The following is a 26,564-nucleotide window of genomic DNA, read 5'->3' on the forward strand; positions in this document are numbered from 1 at the left end:
GCCACCTGATCCGGTTTGCGCCAGGGCATTCCCGTGATATTATCCGAAGCAGAGAAGTCGTTAGAAGCTGTTGTGAAAGCGGAGGATTTCCTGCGCAAAGAGGCTCAATTTCATCCTTTTAGTTTGTGCGTAACGGACAATGATGCAAAGGATCTATTAGAAACAGTCGGAACCATGTTCTAGCAGACACACAGAAACTATTTAGAAAGTGCAGCGAGTTTGTTATAGCGTTTATTTTTTATTTTTTTTTTGTATTTCTAAGACGCACAGAGCGGTTGCGTATCATCCAGTAGTTTTTATCCGCCGCGGCCACAGCGCCTGTATCTCAGCTCAGCTTTTCCATTTTTCTTTTTAAATATCCCTACAAAACTGCATCTATGGCTTTGCCGGACAGTGGTTTATGTGGGGAGGAGGTCCCTTTCCCAGAGATCATAGAGCTGAACGTTGGCGGCCAGGTGTACATAACGCGCTACTCTACCCTCACCAGTGTGCCAGACTCTCTGCTGTGGGAGATGTTCAGTCAGAAGTCATCCAAGGGGCTGGCGAGGGACACCAAGGGGCGTTTCTTTGTGGACCGCGATGGTTTTCTGTTCCGCTACATTCTGGACTACATGCGGGACCAGCAGCTGGTTCTACCGGACCACTTCCCGGAGCGCGGGCGCCTGCAGCGGGAGGCTGAGTTTTTCCACCTGCCGGAGCTCGTTAAGCAGCTGGCGCCCAAAATAAGCAAGCAGAACTCACTGGGAGACGAGGGCTGCCCCAGCGACCCGGAGGACTCCTCACCTGGGATCGACTCAGCGCGCAGCCTGGGGTCCCTGGGGGCCGCGGCCGCCGCGTGCGCCAGCCTGGTCCCCAGCGCCATGGACGGGAAGCGCTCTGGGTTCATCACCATTGGCTACCGGGGCTCCTACACTCTTGGCCGCGACAGCCACACCGATGCCAAGTTCCGGCGGGTGGCTCGGATCATGGTGTGCGGGAAGACCTCTCTGGCCAAAGAGGTGTTCGGGGAGACCCTAAACGAGAGCCGTGACCCAGACCGCCCCCCTGAGCGCTACACCTCCCGCTACTACCTGAAGTTCACCTTTCTGGAGCAGGCCTTTGACAAGCTGGCAGACGCAGGCTTCCACATGGTGGCCTGTAACTCCACAGGAACCTGCGCCTTTGCCCACGAGCAGACAGACGACAAGATCTGGACCAGCTACACTGAATATGTGTTCTACCGTGAGTGACATCAGCGGCTTTATTCCCCTGGCCCCCCTCCACCCTGCCTCCAACAGACCCCCCCTCTCCTCCAGCCATCCCCTCTCTGATGGCTTTGGTCCAGTAGATGTACAGTGCTAGATGTTGTGTCCCCCCCCCCCCCACCCTACCACTTCATTTTACTTTGCAGCTTCCAGCTCTTATCCTTTGAACAGTTCCCAGCTGCCGCTCTGAATCTTCACCCCCCTTATTCCTGCGACTCCAATCCTTCAAACCCAAATCCATCCTCAGGTCCAGCTTTATGCCCTCTTCCATCGCCTGCTCATCTAGTTATAGTCCCCAAAAACTCAGCCGCAGCAATCCCCCACCCCTGTCTGCTCAGACTGATACCTTCTATGTATTCTCTTTTGTATCCCTCATTTGAATATATGTTCCATTTGTCCTGGTGAAGCACAACGACGTATCCAACAGCCAATTTCTTTCTTAAAAAACGTGCCCTGAGTGTGCCTATGTGACTATTAAACTCAGTCATAGGGGGGTTCAAATAAAAGGGCTGAATGAGTTGTAGTCATGCACAAAGCTTACTCAAGCAGATCGGACTCTCTGCAGCTTCTCAGAACTAAATAACCAAATAATTGGACATCCTATCAGCCTAGAGGGACATGAGCATCCCCAGCTCAAGATAGGAGTGTAATCTAATTTCCTTCGTTTTAAGAAAAATATTATTTCATCAAATGTTTCTGGTATTGTTTGGTTGGGGAATGTGCTCTTGTCAATCTGCATTTTTTTTCTTTTTTTTTTTATGGAAGAGGTTTTCTATAACATTGCAGACTAAAGTAGAAAGCTGATTGTGTGGAGTTTATATGTCAGAAGGAGGCAAATATAGAAGCAAAGAAAAAGTTTAAATAGAAAAAAAACATATAGAATAAGAAGCATTTATTAACTGTTTGATTGATTGAAGATATTTACAGAGATTAGAGGAAACAAATGTATTAATTTTGTTCTCTAAAATGTATTTAATTCAACATTAAAGAGATTTTTTTTTCTATATATATATAATAATATCTGGTACACCGCCGCTTCCTGCTTTACCCCCCCTCTGAGCTGGCTGTGTTTTGAGAAAAAACATTGATATTCTCAATAATCGGTTCAGTATTATTTGGTGGTTCTGCATATTTGATGATGGGGCTCGCTTACTGTAAGCGAAAGCCCAGTAGAGAGGGTAGGATTACCCTGAAGGCAGACAAAGCCAATTGTCGTCTCACCACAGTAGCAATGGTTGCTGTAAATACAGCTTTGATGAGCGGAGTACGACTTAAAGGATAGTTCTGTTTCTTAAGAGAGGTTCTATTAAATTTAAAAATCTCTTTTTGTTTGAATTTAACTTGAATCCAGATTAATTTCTCCTGGAGGCTGAAGCCAACAGTAAGACCAGAGCAGACTTCTACATAATGCACAAAAATTTGTTTTCTGAGCCTTTAAACTCTGGACAGAGACATGGGAAACAGAAGGAGGCGCATCACCGCTAAATTTGCAGGAAAATATAAAGAACGGATCATGTACGGTTTTAGATCAGAATAACTGCCTGAAATGAAAGAATAGGCATAGGAATAAAAAAAAAAAGATTTCTGTGTACTTTTCCTTCATTGTCTTGAAGCATTTGATTCGGTATGTGGAAGAAAAATATATGCTACCATATGCTACCTCTATTTCTGTGTAATTATCATCTGCTTTTTGTAAACTTACCCAGATCGAAGGGGACAACAATTAAAAGGTTTATGAAATAGTTTACGCATAAACTGTCAACATATTTTAGAAAATATAGTTTAGGGAACCTGGAAGAATCCACTTCGGTTTTGGCCCCTCTTAGATCAGCCATTACCTTTAGCCTTTGGGTCCAGCTCTTTTTGAGTAATGCGAACTGAAGAACCAAGAAAGTTACCTATTTAGTCTAAGTTAAGCTTTATTACCCATTGATAAACTTTTAACGGGACCACACTTTAGGAATCTTTAACTATCTTTTTAAATTGTAACACTAGGGCATCAGATTTAGCATCAGGACTAAAACACTTAAAGCAACTGATTATATAAAAGATGTCCAAGGGTTCTGCTCAGTGGATGTTCCAGGACACTAGTGACCTAGAATTAATAACAGCATTGTGTTTCAGTGTGATGAGGTGTTTTGGACCCTGTAGTCAGTGTGTTAAACCTGTTGCCGTGTGTAGCTTACATTGGGAATCACTAGAAAGAAAAGTGATTCATTGAATATAACTGGTTTATTTTTTCTTCAAAACAAACTACAAAAATTAACAGAGTGCTGTCTGAGAGTGTAAAGGCCACCTGCACCTCTGTTAATTTATTCAGTCATTAAAATGTTGCTCAGTCATAAAATAAACCGAATTTCTACTTAGCGTTCCTCAATAAAACAAATCTTTTTGGAAGGGAGCCCTACATCTCATTAAATGTTTAACTATCTCCCCTCAGGCTTCGGTTTCCATAGATCCATCTGTTTTCTCTTGTTTTATTTAAATTTTTTTGTTTGCGCATGTTTTTTTCCCGCTCCATTTTGTTTTTCTCAGCTTGGTCTCATCGAGGACTTGCATAGGAGACGAGCAGATTACAAAACCCTTGTTTCGTGGCCAATAATTGACCCACTTACAACACACGGTCCAAACTGTGAAGACGACTGGATTCAGAGTTCAGGCACTGGGGAACCTGTGTGTATTTAAGGCTTCCTGCCATGCAATGGTTTACCCCTATCTGCAGAATCTAAACAGATTTTATCTCCAGTATTTTTGCCAGAGAGCTTTCACAGATAGCAAAGATTAGGCTTCAGCAACAAATGTCATTTCATGAACTCTTATTTTCCTTTTCATCTAGACATGATTAATGCCAATTATTTCAGCACAATACCTGTAAATTAATCTCAGTGTGGCCTAGATAAACACATTGCTGATGAGCCCCAATAAAGTTGTGAGGAAGAAGAAGAAGTGGTCCCCTTCGGGGCTAACAGATGATTTTTGAATGAGGCCAAATTTTGTCCTCAGAGAAGAGGACAGGACAGCAAACAAACACAGCCGCAGGCAACATTCCTCTAGCACCCATCCTCTGCATGCTATGGCAACAATGGAGTACCAGGGTCAGTTATTAGCACACGCATGGAAAGACGGGCCCCTAGCGTTAAATTCTAGGCGCCGCCGTCCGTCTTTACCTCCAAGAACAGCCTCGAGGTTCAACATTCAACAGGACTGTGGGGAGTGTCTGCGCTTACAAGTTAAACAGTGATGTACACAGGGCCACACTGTGATGATGAACTGCTTTTCTTTTTCCAACACTGTTGTGAAACGTTCCTGAAAACTGAAAGATGCCTGCTTGTCTGCAGTACAGGAAGCAGGTTCGCTTTGTGTTTATCCAGTGTCACAATAAAGACATTTTACAATGACAGCCGGCTTCTCTGTCTCTCTAAAATAACAAATGACAGAATAAAATGTACTATTGACGGTGTTTATGAAAAAAAGAAAGACATTGTGCAGCACTTTTAAAAAGCTTTCATATCGCTTTAACCTTTTCATATTTTGTTACTTTATAAACAGGATTTTTTTTTTATTAAACAAGTATAAAGATCATTGCTTTTATTTAGTTTTGCAGATTAATGTGCCATTCCACTTGTGCTCTGGCTTTATGTTTGGGGTTGTTTCCGGCTGGACAGTGACCCCCCCAGGGCTTGGTGACAAACTGCAAACAGACCTCTTGTGGCTGTCTTTCAAATGTAAACCGATTCAGCTGTGGATTTCTGTTTATTCCTGTAGATCTTCCATCATTCTTGGGTAAAAAGTCACATCTTGGTAGGTTTACATTTGTCACATCTTCCTATATTCCTTAGACTCAGAGATGCTCAAAGTTTAAAATGTGACTTAATGTCTGCTTTATTCCTTGCTCTTTGTGATGCTTTTGAAAAATGTCCTCTAATAAAACGTCCAAGGCCTTAAACGAGCAACTGGACTTATCCTGATATTAAATTGCACTCATTTGGAGTCAATTCAACACATTTAACACTGAATTCACTTTTCTGTGTTGCCTTTTATTGAAGGGTATCAGGAAAAAAAAGGTGAATACAAATGTGCACCACTGTTTATATTTTTATTGGTAAAATATTGTCTTTTTTTCCTTTACCTATGTTCTACATTAAGCGTATTTCATAAAATATTATAATAAAGAGGGAAAACATTCAGTGGGTGTTAAGACATTTTGAAAGCAATGTAAGACAATTTTGTTTTAGTCTGTTTTTGTGATCAAACCAATCGTCGCTGCAGGCAGCTTCACTCCTTTCATCTCAGACGGATTCTCTATTAGCCAGCTGGGTCATTTCTCCTGTGTTTGGGAAATGAAAGGATGGTAGAGGAGGAGAACAGCGAGGCATGCACATGCCTCAAAGGAAAGGATGGGGGGGAAAATGGGACAAGGCGAATTGGAATACTTGGGTTGAAGTGAAAGAAATCTGGAAGGCTATTTAACTGTCAAAGATTTGCTGCTCCCAGCTGATCTCTCTTCTTCAATAGCTCCAGCATTAGCTGTCCTTTTGTTTAGAGACTGTCAGGATTGTACTGATAAAGTCCTCACAGGACGGTGCTACAATGGGCTTCTTTGCTGTTTACCACTTTAGTCCCGGTTCAGAGATTCTTTTACCAACAACACATGACACACTATCAGCTAGAGCCGGGGTCAGGGGTCGCAACCATTGTGATGTTATTCCTGAGGTATACGAGGGGCGTTCAATAAGTAATGCCCCGGACCCACTTCCAGATGTTTGATCGACCTGAAATTTTGCATGTGAAATCATTTAAATCTCTATAGATTAAATATCAAATTACAGCTCTGAACTAATTTTGGTTTCTGACTTACAGGTGTTCAAACTGAGTCAAGTCTGTGTTTTTGCATTTGAAAGGACGCACCCAACAGGAGACGTTTGATCAAATGAAAGTAACTTATTGTGGTAATGTCCCATAATATAACCTTGTAAAACATTTTGCAAGGTCATATGACGGGCATCATCACCATAAGTTACTTTAATTTAATGAAAAGTGTCCTGTGGTGTGAGTCCTTTCAAATAGAAAAACCGGATCACTGCTCGACTCTCAACAGGCTCCATTTCAGACTTTACTCAGTTCAAACACCTGTCAGTCAGAAACCACAAATAGTTCAGAGCTGTAATTTGCTATTTAATCTATAGAGATTGAAATAATGTCACATTCAAAATTTCAGCTGGATCAAACATCTGGAAGTGTGTCAGGGGCTTTACTTATTGAACTCCCCTCGTATGGAGGGCCAAAATATATCATACAATACATCTCAAAAATGTGACATATGTGTGACATTTATTCATTTTTTATCTAATATTAAATTCAAATATTAAATGTCTAAGTATATAACTACAAATATATTTAAAATTAAAAATATTAAATGAAATTTAAAATAATAAATGTGGGTAAAATTAATATTGACCTTTTGTTAGAAATCATTTTAAAGTAATTGGATGTATTTTCAGGGGGTCACCAGCCTGTTGCAATAATATTTTTGGGGTTACAGGGTGAAATGTTTGTATGAGAACTTTGTGGAACTTACCAATGAAATTCATTTGAAATATTTTAAAATTCCATTTATCTTATTTTTTAAGGTGAATCACTTTATTTTTATTTTATTTTTTAAATGAAGAACCCGAAACAGTTTTAGAGAGGATTTTTTTTTTTAAACCTGCATGTTTCAATGATGGAACGTTTTCGGAGTCAAACAGATTTTCTTTCTTTTGCACAAACTTCTGACAGTTTAAAGAAGCTTATCAGGGTTGATCTTTGAAAATTGTGGTCCTGGTTCCAAAGCAAATCAGCATCAGATCCACAAATTATAAAGACATCAGATGATTGTTGAGTTTCTACATATTTCTATGGGGTCAATGATGTAGGGCTACTATGATAACACAAGCCCTTTCAGCATAAAGAAAGCGTATAACATGAAGATGTACCATCTTTATGTTATTTTTTTTTTTTTTTTATAATTACCAAAACAAACAAGAATGTTTGCTGATTTATGAGCTGATTGGTATCCTGGCCCCAGTTTCACAAATTAGCTTTGTTTAAAGTCAGCCTGATTTTCATAAGGATTAATTTTTGTTTGCTTGTTTCTTAAAGATAATTTAAGCTTCATATTATGTATTGTTTTGTCAAAATATCAAATTTTCACACAGCATCTGAGCAAGTGGTGAGAGGCTTTTTAAAATTAAAGTGACAACAGCCTTTGAAAATATCAACTTTTTTCTAAATATCTTCTATGGATGAAAACGTTTTTGAATTCAATCAAAGAAAAGCTATTTTATCAGATTTATTTTTTAGGTTTTAGAACAAAGTAAAAACGTCAACCTTTAACAAAAAGGGAATCATTACATTTTCATGGATTCAGTCCGCAGGGGGAAAATAAATGACAAAAGAAGTGTCCATGGCTGAGAAGAATGATAATGAGGGAACAAAAACAATGTTTATCACATCAATTACTCACTTCTGTTGTTAAAATTCTAAGTAGAGATTACATTAAAAAAATGCAACAAAAAAATGCTAGACTAGCCATCAACTTGTATGAAAATTGCATCGTATCTGAGAAAAAACTGTTTGCATATTTGTCAAAAATCTGTGTCCAGTTGACGTCTTGAAATAAGGGAAAATATTCTTAAAGATCATTGAGGGATTTTAGGATTATGCAGCTTTATTCTTGCTGAATGAAATCAGAAGAAAAAAAATAGATTCATTGATAAAGTGTGTTTGCTGCGCAGGACGTCTGCATAATAGAACTTCTTTTATAACTTTTGATTGATCCTTTAAATGTCTTTGAACAGCACTTCATTAAATTCCCGTTTTACCATCTCAGCAAAATCCCAGACATTTTCCAAGTCCTCTGGCAATTCTCCCTTTGCAGTATTGAATTCTAACTTTCCCTCCTACGCGCTGCTTTTAATAATTCATTAGAAAAATTATTCAGAGGTTTTCCAAACTGAAACTGCTTTGAGTCATTTGGCATCAAGGTTGTAAAACACAAATATACTCTCACTTCTCATGTACATAGTGGGGGAAAAAAGATGTGTTTTTCAGTCAGTGTGATGATAAGATCCATCGCTGTGGGGATGAAATGTCACTTTCGTCTAATCTGTGAGTCAGCTAAAATGCACCTTTTGAAGATTCCCAGGCCGTATGATTTTTTCATGAATGTACACATCATGTGTTACAGTATCAACGCAGACTAAGTCACTGAGTCATCCTCCCAGCATCTTATTCCGACTGTACAGTCAGATTGATCTTCATGTTGTTGTTTTTGTTCTGTCAGAGCATTCTGCTGCTGACCATCTGTGACTGTCTGCTTACCTATGTTTTCTGTCAGTCTCGATGCTTTGCCTGCTGTCAGATCTGGATACCAGCTCATCCTGGCGCCATCTTTTTTAGTTCTGCCCATCTTTGTGCTTACGTTGGTTTTTGCAGAAGAGGTCTGAAGGGTTTGTTGGTCAATGCATTAGACGGGTCAGAGCTTGAGTGCTAGGACAGACAGGTGGGGAAGGGGGAGGGGGCAGAAACAGGTTCACTCCCTTTTCTTTCAAACGTGCTGAAAAGGCAGCTGGCATCTCTAATCCTGAACCGACACAAACATGCACAGAGGGGGGGAGGTTGGTAGGAGGAGAGAGTCTCTGGTGTGAATCTAATGACTCGGAGCTGTGAGTTTTTCGATGTTATTATCTGTTTTCCTCTCAGTATTTAAAAAAAAGAGATAAAACTTCTAAAACGACATAAAAATGACTTTTTCTTCTTTATTCTTTCATACAACGAGAATTTAGCATATGAGCATTGGTGGTTCTAGACAGAGGCCATTTGGCCCTGGCCCCTCTGCCTTTATGACTACAAAAAATGGTCTCTTATATCAATTTCATTTTTCTTACATTTACAATTAATATTTCACTTATGATTCTATCAGTGTTTCTCAACTTCTAGTTCTGAATTTAATTAAACTGATAATTTTTATTTCAGAAAAGTCCAAAACCAGCTATTTATGAATCATAAATGCACATTAAAATCATATTCCAATGAATATCTATAGTCTATTCCCAAAAACTATATAAAAAAATATTTTTAAACCCATATATTTCACTTTGCTCCAATATATTACTGAGAAAGGAGGCAAGTCTTATATCTTAAAAATTTTCAAATATGTTCTCTTAATTGTTACACCTGTAGAAATGCAGAAATGCAAAGGGTAATTAAATTTTTTTTTTTACATTGAGCCCTTGATTTTACGTTAATACATCATGTTCTACTCACTCATATGAGTTTTCTGTCATTTGGAGCTGTTCTGAAGATACTCCGTTATATCCAAGTTAATTCTTCCTACGGGCGACCAGGTTGAAGACTTAAAATAAACTTTTCATAATTTATCATTTATGGTATTTATGGTAAAGCATTCATAACATGTAGGCGAATCACTGTCCTTCAGACATCCGCAGTTATATTTTTGATATTTATATCTTTTAAAAACAAAGCGGTGCTTTGGGTGAGTAGAACATGATGTAATAACGTAAAATCAAGGCTCCAATGTAAGAAAAAACCCCTTTAAGGCACATTAGTCCTTAAATGTTTTGCTTTTTTTAAGAGACACATTGCCTGCAGGCCACATTGCTATCATGTTAAAATGATGAGCAGAACCCAGTTTTTATTTTGACAGTAAGTTTGCTCATGGTGTTGCATCACCAAACGTTCAGCCAATAAGGTGACATCACCACCTTTGACTAGGAGTAGATTTTTACTTGGTAACTCATCATTACAATATTTTGTTTTTCCCATTGTTAATGGGTTTAATATTTTGTTTTACAATATGAAATAAAAATGTTCAATTGAGATAACATCAAATTAGAATTTAACTAAATGATGCGGACATTTTACTTCTTTTAGATCAGAGCTGCAAGTGGTTCTTTGGTTCTACGCCTCACTTAAAGCTATAGTGGAGGATGTTCTTTTTCAGGGTGGATCATTAAACTAAGGTGTCAATCATTTTGGTGATGTTTACGTGAGGCCGTCCTACATAGTCGTCCCCATTTTCACTTACTGGTGGTGAGTCTGACATAGTGGGAAAATTGCACATTTTCACCTCACTTGTATGAGCGATGCAAACAATAAATTTTAACAAAGCGTGCATGATGAGAAATGGGCTAATGCACGCTCCCGCACGCATTTATGGCAAGTCACAGGGTTGTGCATGTGCATTTTTATTTATTTTTTATTTGGAGAAGGTGAGTCATTACAGAATTCGCAAAAATCCTCCACTATACCTTTAATATATGAAATGATGAGCTTTTGTCATCATGTTTTTTCTTACTTTTTATGTACACATATATGTGTTTGTAAAAAAAAAAAGAAAACAACCCTCCCCCCGGTGAATTTGATCTATAACTGACACTGCTGAGTGTATACTTCATCATCATAGTGTGACTTCTGAAGGCTCATTTGCACATATATGTAAGCTTCCATGAGCTTTAGCGACATCATGGTTCAGAAATCCTAGCATGTATGCAGACAGAGACAGAGTACAGTAGAACTGGCCTGAGGCATCTTCATCTCGCTGGTGTTGCGTTATTTATAGTGAGTCGGTTATTTAGGCCAGATGTGAACCTGATGTGTCTGCTGCATGGGCACGCACACATGTTCTGTCACCTTAACTTCAATGTCGTATCCTGCAAACAGCAACTGTCACAGAACAGACAGCAGCCCAAAACAATAAGAGCTATCAGCCCTCATTGTTTCAGAGAGACAATGCAGTTAATGCAGGAAAGTGTAGATTAGGAAACATAAAACAGATGTGAAATTGTGTGAGCAGTTTTGGGGACAGGATAAATGCAGACATCTTCTAGCCAAGGCAGAGAAGGGTTGATGTGGGGTTGTAACTGACAGCTGGAGCAATGGGAGGCCTGTTGAACTTCTGCTTAACTCAGTTACAGCTGCCATTAGAGACATGTTGCTTCATTAATCACAGAAAGAATCCGGTTAGTAAACACAACGCTGTCCTGATAAATGAAACTATTAAATATTCACTTTTTTTTGTCATGAAGATACAAAGTTAGGGTGACATAACTTCTTCTGTTAAAAATAATTATGCCATATTTTTAAATTTTCTTTTGTTTGTATTACATTTCTTGAAGTATATTCAGATTTTTCCTAAAAGTCAGCTGAACCAGACAAAGAAATAAATCACAGTAAAAGGAAATAGGATTCTAAATACAATTTCAAATAAATACTGTAATTTAATGCATTGTTATGCTTAAATTTTTTTAATCTTCATATATATATATATATATAAAAAAGACATAATCTTGTACAAAAAACCAACATGGAGGAAGATAGAGATGAAATAGCAGGAGTGCAAGACATAAAGGATGATTGCAAATGATTTTATTTGTATTGTTTAATCATTGCACAGATACAGTTAGATAATAATTATTGTAAAAATATTCAAATATACTCAGATTTTCCCTAAAAGTCAGCTGGACCAGACAAAGAAATAAATCACAGAAAAAGGAAATAGGATTCTAAATACAATTTCAAATAAAACATGTCATTTAATGCACTGTTATGCTTTTATTTTTTTAATCTTCATATATAAAAAATACATAATCTTGTACAATGAAAACCAACATGGAGGAAGATAGAGATGAAAAGGCAGGAATGCAAGACATAAAGGATGATTGCAAACAATTTTTATTTGTATTGTTTAATCATCGTGCAGATACAGTTAGATAATTATTATTGTAAAAATATTCAATATTTTCAACCAACAATTTTTAAGAAAGGAAACTCATATTTAGCTGATATAGGTCCAAGTGTTTATTTCCCCATAATATTGATAATCATAGCTCACAGAAAATGAAAAATCTATTTCAAATTGATGACATGCTTGAAAAAAAAAAACATAAAAAAAAAGCCTCATATAAGTTGAATATTGTAAATTCTTTTTTTAGGATTCTAAGTGGCCTAACTGTTTTAGGCTAAGGTAATGTCATTCCTAATATTTTTTCCTTTGCTTTAAAACAAATAGCAAAGATATTTTGCATCTGGAGTTGCGTAGGTGACATTCTTACATAAATAGGACTTTGAATTGACCTATTCCAATCCAAATGTTTGTAAAGCAATCTAATTTTATCCACCTGGGGCCTTGGAAGTGATATGAATGCTTGGATTTAATGACTCAGAGGAGCATAAATCAACTCAATTGATTTAAATATTATATATCTCTGCACTAGTGTTGTTCCAAATAACAACACAAAAAGCGCCTTTGATGAGAGTTTCGGGTCTTATTTCCACCGGAACCAGGATCAAAGGTGGACAACGTCATGGGGTTTGATTACATTCACTTCAATCACTGAGAGATAAAGGTCGAAGCTGTGGTTTAACGAAGGAGTAAGATGTCAGATGTGTTGTTAGGACGGGATTCACCTCAACCATCTGGAACCCTAAGAGTTAATCTGACATCTAATTATCAGTAATCTGGGCAGCCAGGATTGTCCTTGTTGCTGCCGTTAAGAGTATAGACAGGCTATAGTGGGCTGCTGAAAGAGAACAACAAAAGAAAACTTTGTGTATTCAGGCAGCATAAATAGGACGTGCTTTTTATTTTATAATGTTGAAATATATTCTAAATAATACAAAGCACACTGGTTTGTTAGTCATTTATGCTGGGCTCAAAATATGACTTCAAGGTTTTCTCTTTCTCTGCTCCACCCTTTTCCTCCCATGTTTGCTTTCCTCCATTTGGCAGCTGCACTCGGTCTCCAGCTGTTTACGTCAGACATTTCCTCCACATTATGTAGAATGACAGATTTGTAATTGCTCCGAGACTTGTGAGTGCACTCTGGAGGTTTTGATACAGGCAACTGTGCTTATACACCAGCATGTCAAGCGAGTGTGAGGAAGACATTATTATTATTACCGTGTCTTATCACCCCCCCTCCCACAACCCCCATATGTATTTGCTTGACAGAAATTAATGTGAAAAGACAATGAATGATTGAGCTGTAGGAGGTTGGCCTCGCACTGTTATTAGACACGATACAGATCATGATACAGAAACAGAGTAGGAAATTAGAGCTGAATATGTTGTGATTACTATGGAGACATGGTGCATTTACCAAAACGCTCCTTTCACATTTCCAACAAACTGGTCATAAGTATCCTTTCACACAAAAAAAGCTACTTTCACTCTATGAAACCTTACTATGCATTTATGGAGCTGCGGCTGGGTGCACTTTCATGATGGCGTTACCATAGTGATGGCGATGTCCTCTTGTTTGCAGCCCCCCCCCCCCCATCTGAAGGGCCACATCACCTGTCGGTGGCTGAGGTGAATTTTAAAAACTTACCTCGGAGTCATTGATTAGGTCATATTGACTCAGCTGCGGTTCGTGTTCACACTATGTTTAGATCTGGGTTTCACTAAATTAGCTCAAATTGAGCTATTGCAAACAAGTTTAACATTTGCATTTCTTTTGGTACAAAATTTCTTCCAAACAGCAGGATTTTTATGAAAAATAAATCAAATCTCAGCATTTCAATGACAGGTTTTTGTGCAACTGTGTGTCTAAAAAAACAGCTAAATTTGTTTTTTTAGAAAATGAAAGTTGCACAAAAGAAACGAGGAGCTATTTGACCTGGAACTGCCTGCCTTTAGTGCTGGCAGGGACTCCTCTTCCATTGTGCAAGCTACTCTCTCCTAACCCCATTCCACCAAAGCTTATTCTGCTCGTGCTCTGCTGCAGGGGCATGTGCTTTCAGTAGCCATAATCTGCCAAGCTCTGCTCCCAGCACTTTCAGGCAAGGATCTCTGGCAGCACATCTTCCCTAGGAGATGAAGCCCTGCACTGAACCTGCTTTAAAAACTGTAGTAGGAGAGGTGCAACTGAAAGAATAGCAGACCACAAAAAAAAATGAAAAATGGTTTGTAAAAATAAATTTGAAGCTGCTTTTCCTTATTTATAACATGAATATGTTCTTTGGTCACATAAATATGATAAACTGCACATTTTAACTGATTTTTTTTAAAACAGGAAATGTTTTAATATTGTTGAAGTTCAATTTCCACTAGTCAAAATAATTTATGATTGGTCTCCTACCATTGCGTAGGTGTTGCTTATTTTAAAACAGGATAAAACATTTGCTTTGTTATACCTAGGCTCAAACATTACAGCACGTTTCAGGTTATCACAGATTGAAAGCTCCTCCAATGCAGCTTCAACATATTTTCCTTTTTTCCTCCCTCCAAGGCAACACCAGTTAAATGCATTTGGTAAAATCAATACTGCATCTTCATTGTGGTAACATCCAGCATCTATGAGCTTGGATTCTTATGTCGTTATCAGGCACAAATATAGACAGCTCCTGTGCTGCAGGACCAAGACAATGTTGTAGCAACAGCAATAATCCAACGATAAATAACTTGATCAAATACTAATTTGATATTTTCTGTTTTTACATGAGCTTTCAGGACATTAATTGTGTATTTGACTTATTTTATGTTGTAGTTTGAGACTGTGGGAAAAATAAACATGACTCTGGAAGACCAGGATGTCACACACTGACAATGATCATAATAGGAGGTAACTATGTTGCTTATTATTTCTGAAACCTAAAATAATACCTGATTGTGTTCAGCAGTGACATTCAGTCTTCTAAGGAGCCTGTTTTTTTTTTCTCTTGTTCTTTGCGGTAGCTCAGCAACATAAGTAAACAATTCTTCACTGTGGCCATTTTGGCACAAAGAGGAAGTAGCAAAAATAAAAACCTTTCTTTAACAATTCAGCCTTCGATTCTTAAGCCATTTTCTTTATTTCTCCAGTATTTTACAATGGAAATGGAAAGTTTTTTGTAGGTATAATCCCCTTCAACTTTAGGGCAGGGGTTGGCAACCCATGGCTCAGAGCCGCTTGCAGCTCTTTAGCGCCTCCCTTGCGGCTCCCTGGACCTGTTTCCAAAATTTATGATCATTGATTTTTTTTTTTTTTATGGTGTGCAGGAGGTCAAATTATCATTCATTGTTTTCCAATGCTGTAAAAATTTGTATAATAAATATATTTCAACAATAAATGTAAAAGTTTCTTTCAAAGAAAATTTGCATCATAGCCATAGAGATCAGTGGTCATAGCCTACAACACGTTTCAGTGCGGAGCGGCGCCAGGTAAATAAAGCGATGGGTGTGTCTTGGACAGGAAAAAAAGGACCTGATGAGAACAGATGATTCAAAGAAGAATAGAGCGAATCATTTGCTTTCATTATCAATGCGGAAGGATTGCCTGCATGTTTGCTTTGTAACGAGAAGTTGTCAAATAATTAAAAGAAGTATTTGGAGAGGCATTTCCAGAGAGGGCATCCTAAATATGTAGCCGACCACCAAGTTGGGAACTTCTGGATAAATTAGAGGAGAGCAAAGATTTTTAAGGGCAAAGAAATTTAAGAAGTGGATTGCATCTCCAAACTCCACTACTTCTGCTCGTTTTGTTGCAAAAATGGAAAACCGTTCACAGATTGAACAGGTAGCACTCTGATGCAGGGATGGGAAGTTTCTTAAATTTTTCCACAAATCCTCAAAATAAAAATAACACTAGGGAACGCTGGTGACAGCGCTGGTGACTCCTCCCAACAGAAACATGTTCAACATAGAAAGATTCCTTTATCGTGTTTCTAGAATTTTGTCAATGCACCAAAACCTAAACTGCGCGGTGATACTGTGTGTGTGAATTCCACGCGTTGAGAGCGTTCACTGCTCACCTCATGCTACTATGTGACATTTGCTCCAGGATAAACATTTACTCATGAATGCTTATTATATATTTAGGCCCACGTAGTCCTTTTTTATAGTGGGCTAATACACTTAGAGCCCGTGTTTTCATACAAGCCTCATATAAGAGTTTTACATTTTTGCAGCTCCAGAGAGATTTATTTCTTAGTTTTTGGTCCAAAATGGGTCTTTGACCAGTTTGGGTTGCCGACCCCTGTTTTAGGGGCATGGTTAACTCGAACTGGTTGAATTTGCACACTGAGCTTAGTTTTAAGTGTAGCTGCAGATATAGAAACTGGCAGTCATGTCTGTATATTTTCTGGTTCCTTAGAAATATGTCCATAATTCAGTTATTAATGAAATACATGACAAAGTAAAAGGGCATCTAAACTCAAACTCAATTACTTGAAAAATAAAGCTTAATTCCTGTAGGTAGGTAGTAAGGCTAACCACACACAGCCTTGGGTTAGCAGGTGGTGTTCCACCATTGTAACATGGCCATTTAGAACAGTTTGCTCTGTGTGCACAACATCGGAGCATTGGTGGTTCTTCTTTATGGGGAGTGGCGGCCTAGTGGGTAAGGCATACTGTAGGGCTTTTTAGCCCACTGCTCCCAAAGGGAATGGGTTAAATGCAGAGAAGTAATTTCGCTCTGGGATTATTAAAGTATAAAAAACAACAACACAAAAAAAAACTACGGATGTGACAGAAAAAACATCTGTTTTTTTAAGAAAAGCTATTATGGCAGCTAATCGTTGAAACTTCAAACAATAGAAACAGCTATTTGGGGGCATAAAAAAGGGCCATCAATCTGCAACCTGACTGTTACGGTCACAGAAAAAGCTATTGCATTATGGACTGTGATTGGTCCGCTCTGTTTTAGACCAGTGAATATTAAGTCTCCCCGTCCAGGGTTCCACCATTACTCTTCCTATTTTAAACAGAGAATGAATCAAATATATCTTAAATTATAGCCCCTATCTCCCGTTTCTTACTCCTGTCCTTCACCTTTTGCAGGTTCAACAATAAAAACTTTATCCAGGGTAGAAGCGAAGACTGCTGGGCTGAATGCAGACAGCCTTAAGGAAATCACTACTGGATGAAAATACACATGAATGATGCTGGTCAAATTTGGACTACAGCCTTCTAGAAAAGAATGAAAAAAACACCAAAAAAGTTACATAAAGCTAGTTAACGCCAATAACCCAAAAGGGTTCATGTGAAGTTGTGTTTTTGTTAAACTTCCTGATGAGAGCTGTGCTTATACGTCATGCAAAACATTATGGGCTACTCTATAGCACCTAGGGGCAGCTAGGAATGTCAGAGGGTCGTGTCCCTACCCAATCCCTCCCTGAAGCACAGTCCGTACCATCAGCTCATTTGAGAATGCACATCCAGATAAACATCTGGGGTTCCTTAAATAATGCAATTTCGGTACTAAAAAACTTATTTATATCCTTAAATCAGTAAAGAATACTAATACACATCTTTAAAAAGGACAATTTTGATGTTTATATTTTCTGCATTTAAACTGCTTCTCTGACGTCATCATCGGACATGCTCAGAGCAGTCCAGCAAAATATGATTAAACCATGTTTATCTGCATATCACTTGTTTCTTTCTTTAGGTTATGCACTATATACCATAAGGTTAACAAAAAAACAAAAAAAAAAAACTGAAAAAGACTGGATTTATGTTTATATCCACATCCCAAAAAGTATGCTCCCGGAAGTAGCACAGGATCCCATTTCCAGTACAGATCGGGCACAGGGGAGCGGTAAAACAGAAAGGATTTTTAAAGGAATTTATTTTCTCAGGAAATACATTATAATATGCTTACTATTTTTGGGGAGGGAAAAACATAATTTAAGCATTTTTTTACAAAATAAAATCAAGGGCGACCCGAATGTAAATCTGGTTGCACATGTGCAAATGAGCTGATGGTATGGATCATGCTTCCGGTACGGATTGGGCAGTGACAGTGACATAAATTGATAAGCACTAGGAAGCATTCTGCTTCCTGATTCTCACTGCTTCCTTACTGCCAGCCCTTTCAGGTAGAACTAATTATGGTGACAGCTGAAATACTTCGGTTTTAACTTTAGTGTTCTTAAAGATTTAAGTTATTTGGACCAAGCTTGAAAAAGAGGCACATACCAGAATCCAATTTAAAATGTTAAACTGTTTATTTGTTTTTTTTATTATTATTTTTATACTGTTTACATTTTCTATTTAAATTAGAAACACTTTACATTACATTTGAGCGTGACTATTTTAGCGATAATCAAAAATAAATGAACAGGCTATATCCTTGCCGGCAATTACATTGACAGCAGTGACTTTCAGCATGTTCTCTTTCAGACTAGAGCTATGAAATTTACTTTATAATGTTTTACAAAGTGACATAATATCCATCCATCCATTTTCTGTCAAGCTTGATCCCTTCTGCGGTTGCGAGGGGTTCTGGTGCCTATCTCCAGCTGTATGACATTATATAAACCTAATAATGGTTTCTCTAATTTCAAGAAGCGTCTTATTTATCTTCCATGTGATTTTTTTATGAGCCTGTACGTGACAATGTTGTACATGTAATACAACTTGCAGCAATTTCAGGTAAGTCTATTAAAAACCCACCGAAGACACATTTGCAAACCGAGAGGCGTTAAACCCAGGCAACAGGGACGCGTTAGCGTTGCCATTAGTGGTAATGATGGTAATGAAGGGATCTGTCACACTAAACAGATGGGAGAGGCTAAAAGACACAAGGAACGAGGGAGGGGAGAGTGTGTGTCTGAGTGTGGGTGTGTGTGCAAAAAGGCTTTAGCTTTTGCGTACATCCCTAGAGAAGTGGCCCGTGGAAAAAAAAGTTGAGTGCACTCTTTTTTCAGTTCTCCTCCATACGGCTTAACAGTGGAGGAAAGCATGGAACCCATCCCCCAGTGGATTATTTCTCTGACACTGTTAAGCCCCCCCCATACTCCCACGTCCAGGCATTTCTGAAACACATGTATTCATTATGAGAGACCCTTAATGCACCAAACACCCAGGCAAAGCACACCACTGGAGAACCTCTTCCCTTCCAACCCCCTTCTTTATCTGCATTGTTCTTCTGCAAATGCCTTTTATTTATCCCATCATGCACAAAACCGTCCACACACACCCACACTAACGCAAACAGTAAGCACACTTGGGTTTATCTGTGCACGCCTGAGAAAACAGAGAAGACAGCCAGTTACTCTGTCGTACCGGCTGGAGAACTCCGTCATTTTCAGGTGTTCAGAAATCCGAGGCAGAGAGAGAATTATTTGTGACCACTTCCTTGGACACAAGCAGCTTTTCCAGTTATATAAGACAGGTTGGTGAGCCCTTACAGAGGAAAGCAGGCCACTCTTGTGTTTGCAGGGCGTGTCCTCAGCTTGGTCTGTGGCATATTGCGTCTTTGCATGAACATCCATGAAAGCATGTGAGAGAGATTAGCTATTTGTGTGCCTTCTCTATTATGCAGCATGCAGCATTTTTGTGTGACTGCTTCACAGAGAATGGGAACGCCAGTGATTTAGAACTGTGTGCCTGTGACTCCTCGGATGATGCATGAACAATGCTTGCATTATCAGCTCTCTGGGTGTGTACCAATGTCCAAACTCATGTGAATGATTTGGAAAGAGTTCTTGAACTTAGGTCAAAGCATCCAGACTCAAAAACACACTCACACACACATAAAGTAATCTGAATTAAAATAAAAACATTTAGACAACACCTGTTAAAGTTTATCTACATAAAAAACATACAAAAGTATGCAAAGTATTTGTTCTGTTTCAAATAAATTATTTGGCCCCATGGAACTTTTTGACCTTTTGCCACCTTTCCGGCTTCAAACATTTTTTTTCCAGAAGAATCAACAAGTGGAACTAAATTAATTGGATATTTTAAACATTTTTATCAAATAAAAAAATGGAAGCCCCTTTACTTTCAGTACAGCTATCTCTATCTAGAAGTCCATTGAAGATCTCTGATTTTGGTAAACAAAAAAAGTTCCCAAGTTTTAAACATCCCACTGAGCACTGTTCAAGCGATAATATTGAAATAGAAGGGATATTATAACAAGTCTATGAAGACCCAGCCGTCCCTCTAAACTTTGAGCTCAAGTAAGGAGAAAACTGATCACAGTTGCAGCCAAGAGGCCAATGATCACTCTGGGTGAACTGTAGAGATCTACAGCTGAGGTGGGAGACTCTGTCCATAGGACAACAATCATTGTAGTCAGCAAATATCTGACCTTTATAGCAGAAAGCCATTTTTTAAAGATATCCATAAAATGTCTGCTTTAAAGTTTGCCACAAGCCACCTGGGAGACACAGCAAATATGTGGAAGAAGGTGCTCTGGTCAGATAAAACCAAAATCAAACTTTTTAGCAAAAATTCAAAATGTTATCTTTGGTGTAAAAGCAACACAGTTCTTCACCCTGATCAGACCATCCCCACTATCAAGCATGGTGGTGGCAGCATCATGGTTTGGGCTTGTGTTTCCTCAGCAGGAACAGGGAAGATGGTTAAAATTGATGGGAAGGTGAATGGTACCAAATGGGCCAAATGCATAAGTGGGCCGGTTTAGATGGAAAAATGCCAGGGCTGAAAATCGTTCCCAGTCCCAGCCTGATCCAACCTCACTGAGCTCCACCTGTTTTGCAGGATGAATGGACAAAAATTTCCATCTCTCGATGTGCAAAACCGATAGAGACCCGAGTACCCCAAGTGACTTGCAACTGTAAAAGGTGGCGCTACAATGTATTAACCCAAGGGGGCTAAATAATGTTGCAAACCCAATTTATCAGTTTTATTATTTGTTATAACAGTTCAAAATATGATTGTGATCCCACTTATCTTTCATCATTAAAGCTGCAGTCTGTAACATTGAGGAGAGAGCAGACTTCGACTGAAAATTTGAAGAAAAACAGGTTTCACGCCACTCCCCCACCCTCTCTGCTTCACTCATTCCCCACCTCCAAGCTCCACCCCTCTCACAGCATCTGCGCGGCTACCACATGCAACCAGAAGGCGTGTGTGAGCTGTGATTGACACTCCATCAGACGCTCCTCTGGCTGTGATTGGTTGTTTTGACTCGTCCCGAATTATTCTTTCCAGATTGAAATACAGGCAGTAGGCGGTACCAATTGAAGCAGTTTTTTTCACAGGTTACATATCACATGTACTGCTGTCTGGGCATAGGGACAGTTTTAGCCAATATGACAAAAAAGTGATTTTTAAAAACTTACAGACTTCAGCTTTAATCATATCTTTATGTTTAAAGCCTGAAATGTGGCAAAAAGTAAAAAAAGTTCAAGGGGTTTGAATACTTTTTCAAGGCACTGTAGAAAAACAAACACAATATCACTCCAAAAAGAAATACTGCTACAACTTAAAGGAATTGCCTCAATTGGTAGCAAGTAATTGAATTAAGTTGATCCAACTAACTGAATAAAAATGAGATCTAAATTTTAAAGATGCAATGTATTTGTAAAAAACAATTAAAAGCCATATTTCCTTTTTTCCCCCTTAGAAAAATGAAGCACTATTTTTTTTAATCAATGATGCATAATCCCAGTAATAAAAACAAAAGATTGAAATTTAAGATAGGAAATATGCTTATATGTGTAAACAAAATCTTGTGGTTAAAACATTTTGCAAGGCGGTAAATTGATGGAAATGCTTGACAAATCTCACATTAGAGTAAAATAATTGGTTATCCTCGTCCCTACAGTAACCTTTAGTACACAGAGCACATGAGTAGGACTGCTGTATACGCTGCTGTTTCCATGCATAAGACACCCGTCTTTGGATAGAAATAATATAAAAGAACTATCCTGAAATTTCTTCTTTAAAAGTGACAAATGGAAAGTATGCTCTGACCTATGGATCTACTCTGAGGTGTTTCACCCTTAAAGAAGTAAAACATATACAAGAAGAGAGAATGTTATTAGTCCCCAGAGTCTCTCGGGAAGTCAGAGGCAACATGAAGTTTGGTTTTCAAATATCTTGAGGTGCAGAATGTAGACAACCTCCTCTGCCTGAAGAGACCCCATCAGCGACCTGCAGGTTCACAGTGGGATGAATGAAAAATAAACATGTAATGAAAATTTTTTTAAGTTTTATTCAGCAGCTTTCATCCCAATTGTGCCGCTACTGTTTCTTTCTGATAGGCACACAAGCAAAAAGTGATGAGTCTGAAAAAAAATGAATTTGTCTTTTACTCCTAGTGTACTTGATATGCTATTTCCACACGCTGTGATGCTTTTTTATCACCATTATGATCCAACACACTATTTTAACACACTCTTTCAGTACCATGTGCTCACTTTAGTTCTCACACAGTAACAGGAAGATGAAGGTTAAGATGGTAGCCAGCCAGCAATTATTTGATATTTTCTTCACTTTTATTATTTTTTTATTATTATTTATTAGTACCTCTTATTTAATGAAGGAAAAACCCACAATGGTCAAAAAAATGATTGAATCTGACAAATATACCAATACATAAAAACTCTATGGAAATGAGCAAATAAAAGTCAGACGTTACTTTTCAACCATGCTTATAAAGAATAAGTTCAAAAACAGTCCTGGACATAAAGTCATGGTACCCATAGAAATATAATGTGACCAAATAGATATGTTAAATCAAGATGTATTGATTTATGTATGTGACCTTAACATTATTTTGTACAGCAGTGCAGTCTAGTAATGCAGGTTAACAACATTAATAACATATAATCCAGATCTGATCTGTTGAGAGTTTATGATATTCAGGGTGTGATGATAATAGAACATAATTTGAGAGAAAATGAATACTTCCTATTCAACATGATAAATTTAAAAGTTTTACTATGCAATCTAAAGCAATTACCACAAAGCAGATCAGCTGTTCAGCCTGAGCATACTGAAAATCTTTGCTCCAAAATAGCAGCATTGCTGATGTAAAAATTCACGCAACTCTGCATCTAGCTATTTTACATCTATTGATTTGATTGCTGGGTCTGATGGTTTTTAATGATGATAGAAAAGTTTTCCCATTATTTGAAAACTCCCAAGCTTGCTGTCACCCTGAAGTACTACAGTAAAGGAGCGTAGAGCAAGTCCTTACACAGGTTTAACTGCAAGACTGAACCTTTTTAATGTTTTCTGAGCCGTAGAAACTTTTTCTCTCAATTCTAGACAATGTCTAAAGAAAACATCCTGAAACCCAACTGACCACTCCCATTTATATTTGGGTTTCTGCCCGGTGAAAGGAAGACGTTTTACTGTCTACTTATGTTGGTCTTATATTATATTAATAACTAACTTAGGGTCTAAAGCCATTAACATAAAGATCTCATATAAAATGCTGCTGTATCTAAACATGTGTTAAATATTTAAAGGAGGAATATGGGTTGATAAGAGAGCCTCAGACAGTGTCTCTCAGATAAGATAGTCTGTAGATGGATTCATATTCAATATGTCTGCATATTATATTATATTATATACACTATATTGCCAAAAGTATTTGCTCACCTGCCTTGACTCACATATGAGCTTAAGTGACATCCCGTTCCTAATCCATAGGGTTCAATATGACGTCGGTCCACCCTTTGCAGCTAGAACAGCTTCAACTCTTCTGGGAAGGCTGTCCACAAGGTTTAGGAGTGTGTTTATGGGAATTTTTGACCATTCTTCCAGAAGCGCATTTGTGAGGTTGCACACTGATGTTGGACGAGAAGGCCTGGCTCTCAGTCTCCGCTCTAATTCATCCCAAAGGTGTTCTATCGGGTTGAGGTCAGGACTCTGTGCAGGCCAGTCAAGTTCATCCACACCAGACTCTGTCATCCATGTCTTTATGGACCTTGCTTTGTGCACTGGTGCACAGTCATGTTGGAAGAGGAAGGGGCCAGCTCCAAACTGTTCCCACAAAGTTGGGAGCATGGAATTGTCCAAAATGTCTTGGTATGCTGAAGCATTCAGAGTTCCTTTCACTGGAACTAAGGGGCCAAGCCCAGCTCCTGAAAAACAACCCCACACCATAATCCCCCCTCCAACAAACTTTACACTTGGCACAATGCAGTCAGACAAGTACCGTTCTCCTAGCAACCGCCAAACCCAGACCCGTCCATCAGATTGCCAGATGGAGAAGCGCGATTCGTCACTCCAGAGAACGCGTCTCCACTGCTCTAGAGTCCAGTGGCGGCGTGCTTTACACCACCGCATCCGACGCTTTGCATTGCACTTGGTGATGTATGGCTTGGATGCAGCTGCTCGACCATGGAAACCCATTCCATGAAGCTCTCTGCGCACTGTTCTTGAGCTAATCTGAAGGCCACATGAAGTTTGGAGGTCTGTAGTGATTGACTCTGCAGAAAGTTGGCGACCTCTTCGCACTATGCGCGTCAGCATCCGCTGACCCCGCTCCGTCAGTTTACGTGGCCTACCACTTCGTGGCTGAGTTGCTGTCGTTCCCAAACACTTCCATTTTCTTATAATACAGCTGACAGTTGACTGTGGAATATTTAGGAGCGAGGAAATTTCACGACTGGATTTGTTGCACAGGTGGCATCCTATCACAGTTCCACGCTGGAATTCACTGAGCTCCTGAGAGCGACCCATTCTTTCACAAATGTTTGTAAAAACAGTCTGCATGCCTAGGTGCTTGAATTTATACACCTGTGGCCATGGAAGTGATTGGAACACCTGATTCCAATAATTTGGATGGGTGAGCAAATACTTTTGGCAATATAGTGTATATATATATAATTTTTTTTTCATTTGTTACAGCTATACAATTTCAATTATATGAGTTCAAACATTTCTTTTCTGTCTCTCTTGGTGATGTTAGAAAGAAATATAAACTTTTACAATGTTTATTTCAATAGTTTTTTTGTCATCCACAGGAAATTCACCTTCCATTTCTGAGGCAGTGACCACAGATCTACCAGCTCCTGAGGAAGTGCTTCCTTTCAAACCTTCTGCTCCTCTCTCTGAATCGACCAATGTGGAACTCAGCAGCACTGGCAGAACCAAGAGCCTTCCAGAAACCAGCTGCTGCTCTACTCTGGATCTTCAACATCCAATCCCTCCTCCTCCACCTCCTCTTCTTCTTTCTGCAGACATTCCTGACCTTCCACTTCCATCACCCCCTATCCTTCCTCCCCCTCCGCTTTCAACCAAATCTGCTTCTACCTCGAGTCCTCCTCCTCCTCCTCCCCCAATGCCTCCCCTCAGAGACAGCCCCCAACGTCCCACCACCCTCAATATAAAGACGCTGCCACGGTCCACCGCCAGGGAGAATGGTGGCCCTCCACATCGGGTGGATGAAGATGAGGACGAGAAGAAGATGCTGGAAGAGGATCTGAAAAAATGTATTGAAGACTTCAAAAAGATCCGCTTGCCCGCAGCGTTTCCTGACCGCAAGAGGCACTGGCAGAACGACCTGCTAAAGAAGTACAATGCGTAAACGAGTTATTTCTCGATCTGATGATAACAAACCCAATGAAACGTTCTATAGACTGCTGGGACAGGCAAAGACAAGATGTGGTATACAGATTTTTCCTGTGTTGCTTTTTGTTATAACACCTCAATAATATGATTAGATAAGGAAAATCTTTGTAAATATCAAAGTGAGTCTTTAAGGAATCATTTAATGTATTCACAGAAAAGCTTTCTGAACCAGTTATGTCCAAAATAAAAATTAAAAGCCTTCAACTCCTGATAAATAGTTACCAACACAGCAGCAACAACTGTTACTAGGTGTTTGGCATCACCAGCAGTGAGTCTTTTACATTGCTGTGAAAGGATTATTGTCTATTCTGCTTGCAGACATCTCTGCAGGTTTTATGTGCACAGATGGTTTGTTTAACAACATGCTATTCAGATTTAAGTCCAAATTTTGACTAGACCCGTCCAAATTGTATATTTTTTCAGAGCTATGTAGAGCTGGCCCACCAATGGGCCTTTTGGATACCTTTCAAGCATGGTTGATCTTAAAGAGTTTCAAGCCAAAACTTTAAAGAAAATATTTAGATAAAAAGCAGAACATAAGAAAAATTAAAAACATCTTGACAATTAACAACTGTGGTGGTATGATGGCCTGGGGCTATTTTGCTGATTAGAGACCTGAATGTCATAGTTTAAAGGAATTCTAAATGTTTTCCTTTTTATTTTTGCAAGTTTTGATGCAACTTTTTGAAAAGACCCGACCTATCCACTTAGAAAAAAAAAAAATGCACATGCACAACCCTGTACCCGCTCCTGAGAGGGAACGTGTCATAATGGGCTTTAAAGATCTGACCCACATGCAGAGAAACACTCAGGGACCAAGGGTAAAAGTTTAACAGGTTTATTGTAGGTTAGTAAACACTGATGAAGATTGAAATTGGAAACAATGCTGGAACTCAGCGGACTTGTGAACTGGAACCGGAAACTCTGAAGGGGAGATCACAGTGATCAGTTCAGGGACACTGGGAAAATAGACTGAGGCTTGAATATTGCTGGAGAGG

The 26,564-nt window shown here is 38.9% G+C and overlaps 1 protein-coding gene across 1 annotated transcript; it reads left to right on the forward strand.

Moving 5' to 3' along the window:
* The first annotated feature begins 330 nt into the window (after positions 1 to 330).
* Positions 331 to 26,281, forward strand: kctd12b (potassium channel tetramerisation domain containing 12b). Its single transcript, XM_038299099.1, has 2 exons — positions 331 to 1,221; positions 24,960 to 26,281. The coding sequence occupies exons 1-2, from the start codon at positions 378 to 380 to the stop codon at positions 25,520 to 25,522; spliced, it is 1,407 nt and encodes a 468-aa protein (XP_038155027.1). The 5' UTR covers positions 331 to 377; the 3' UTR covers positions 25,523 to 26,281.
* The last annotated feature ends 283 nt before the right edge of the window (positions 26,282 to 26,564 follow it).

Source organism: Cyprinodon tularosa, unplaced genomic scaffold, assembly GCF_016077235.1.
Source record: "Cyprinodon tularosa strain WSP-4 unplaced genomic scaffold, ASM1607723v1 ctg42, whole genome shotgun sequence".
NCBI lineage: Eukaryota > Metazoa > Chordata > Actinopteri > Cyprinodontiformes > Cyprinodontidae > Cyprinodon > Cyprinodon tularosa.

Excerpts from the sequence above, each read along its gene's own strand:
- kctd12b (XM_038299099.1), top strand. The coding sequence starts at position 378 with ATGGCTTTGCCGGACAGTGGTTTATGTGGGGAGGAGGTCCCTTTCCCA. Across the intron at positions 1,222-24,959 it reads CACTGAATATGTGTTCTACC|GAAATTCACCTTCCATTTCT; the intron begins GTGAGTGACATC and ends TGTCATCCACAG.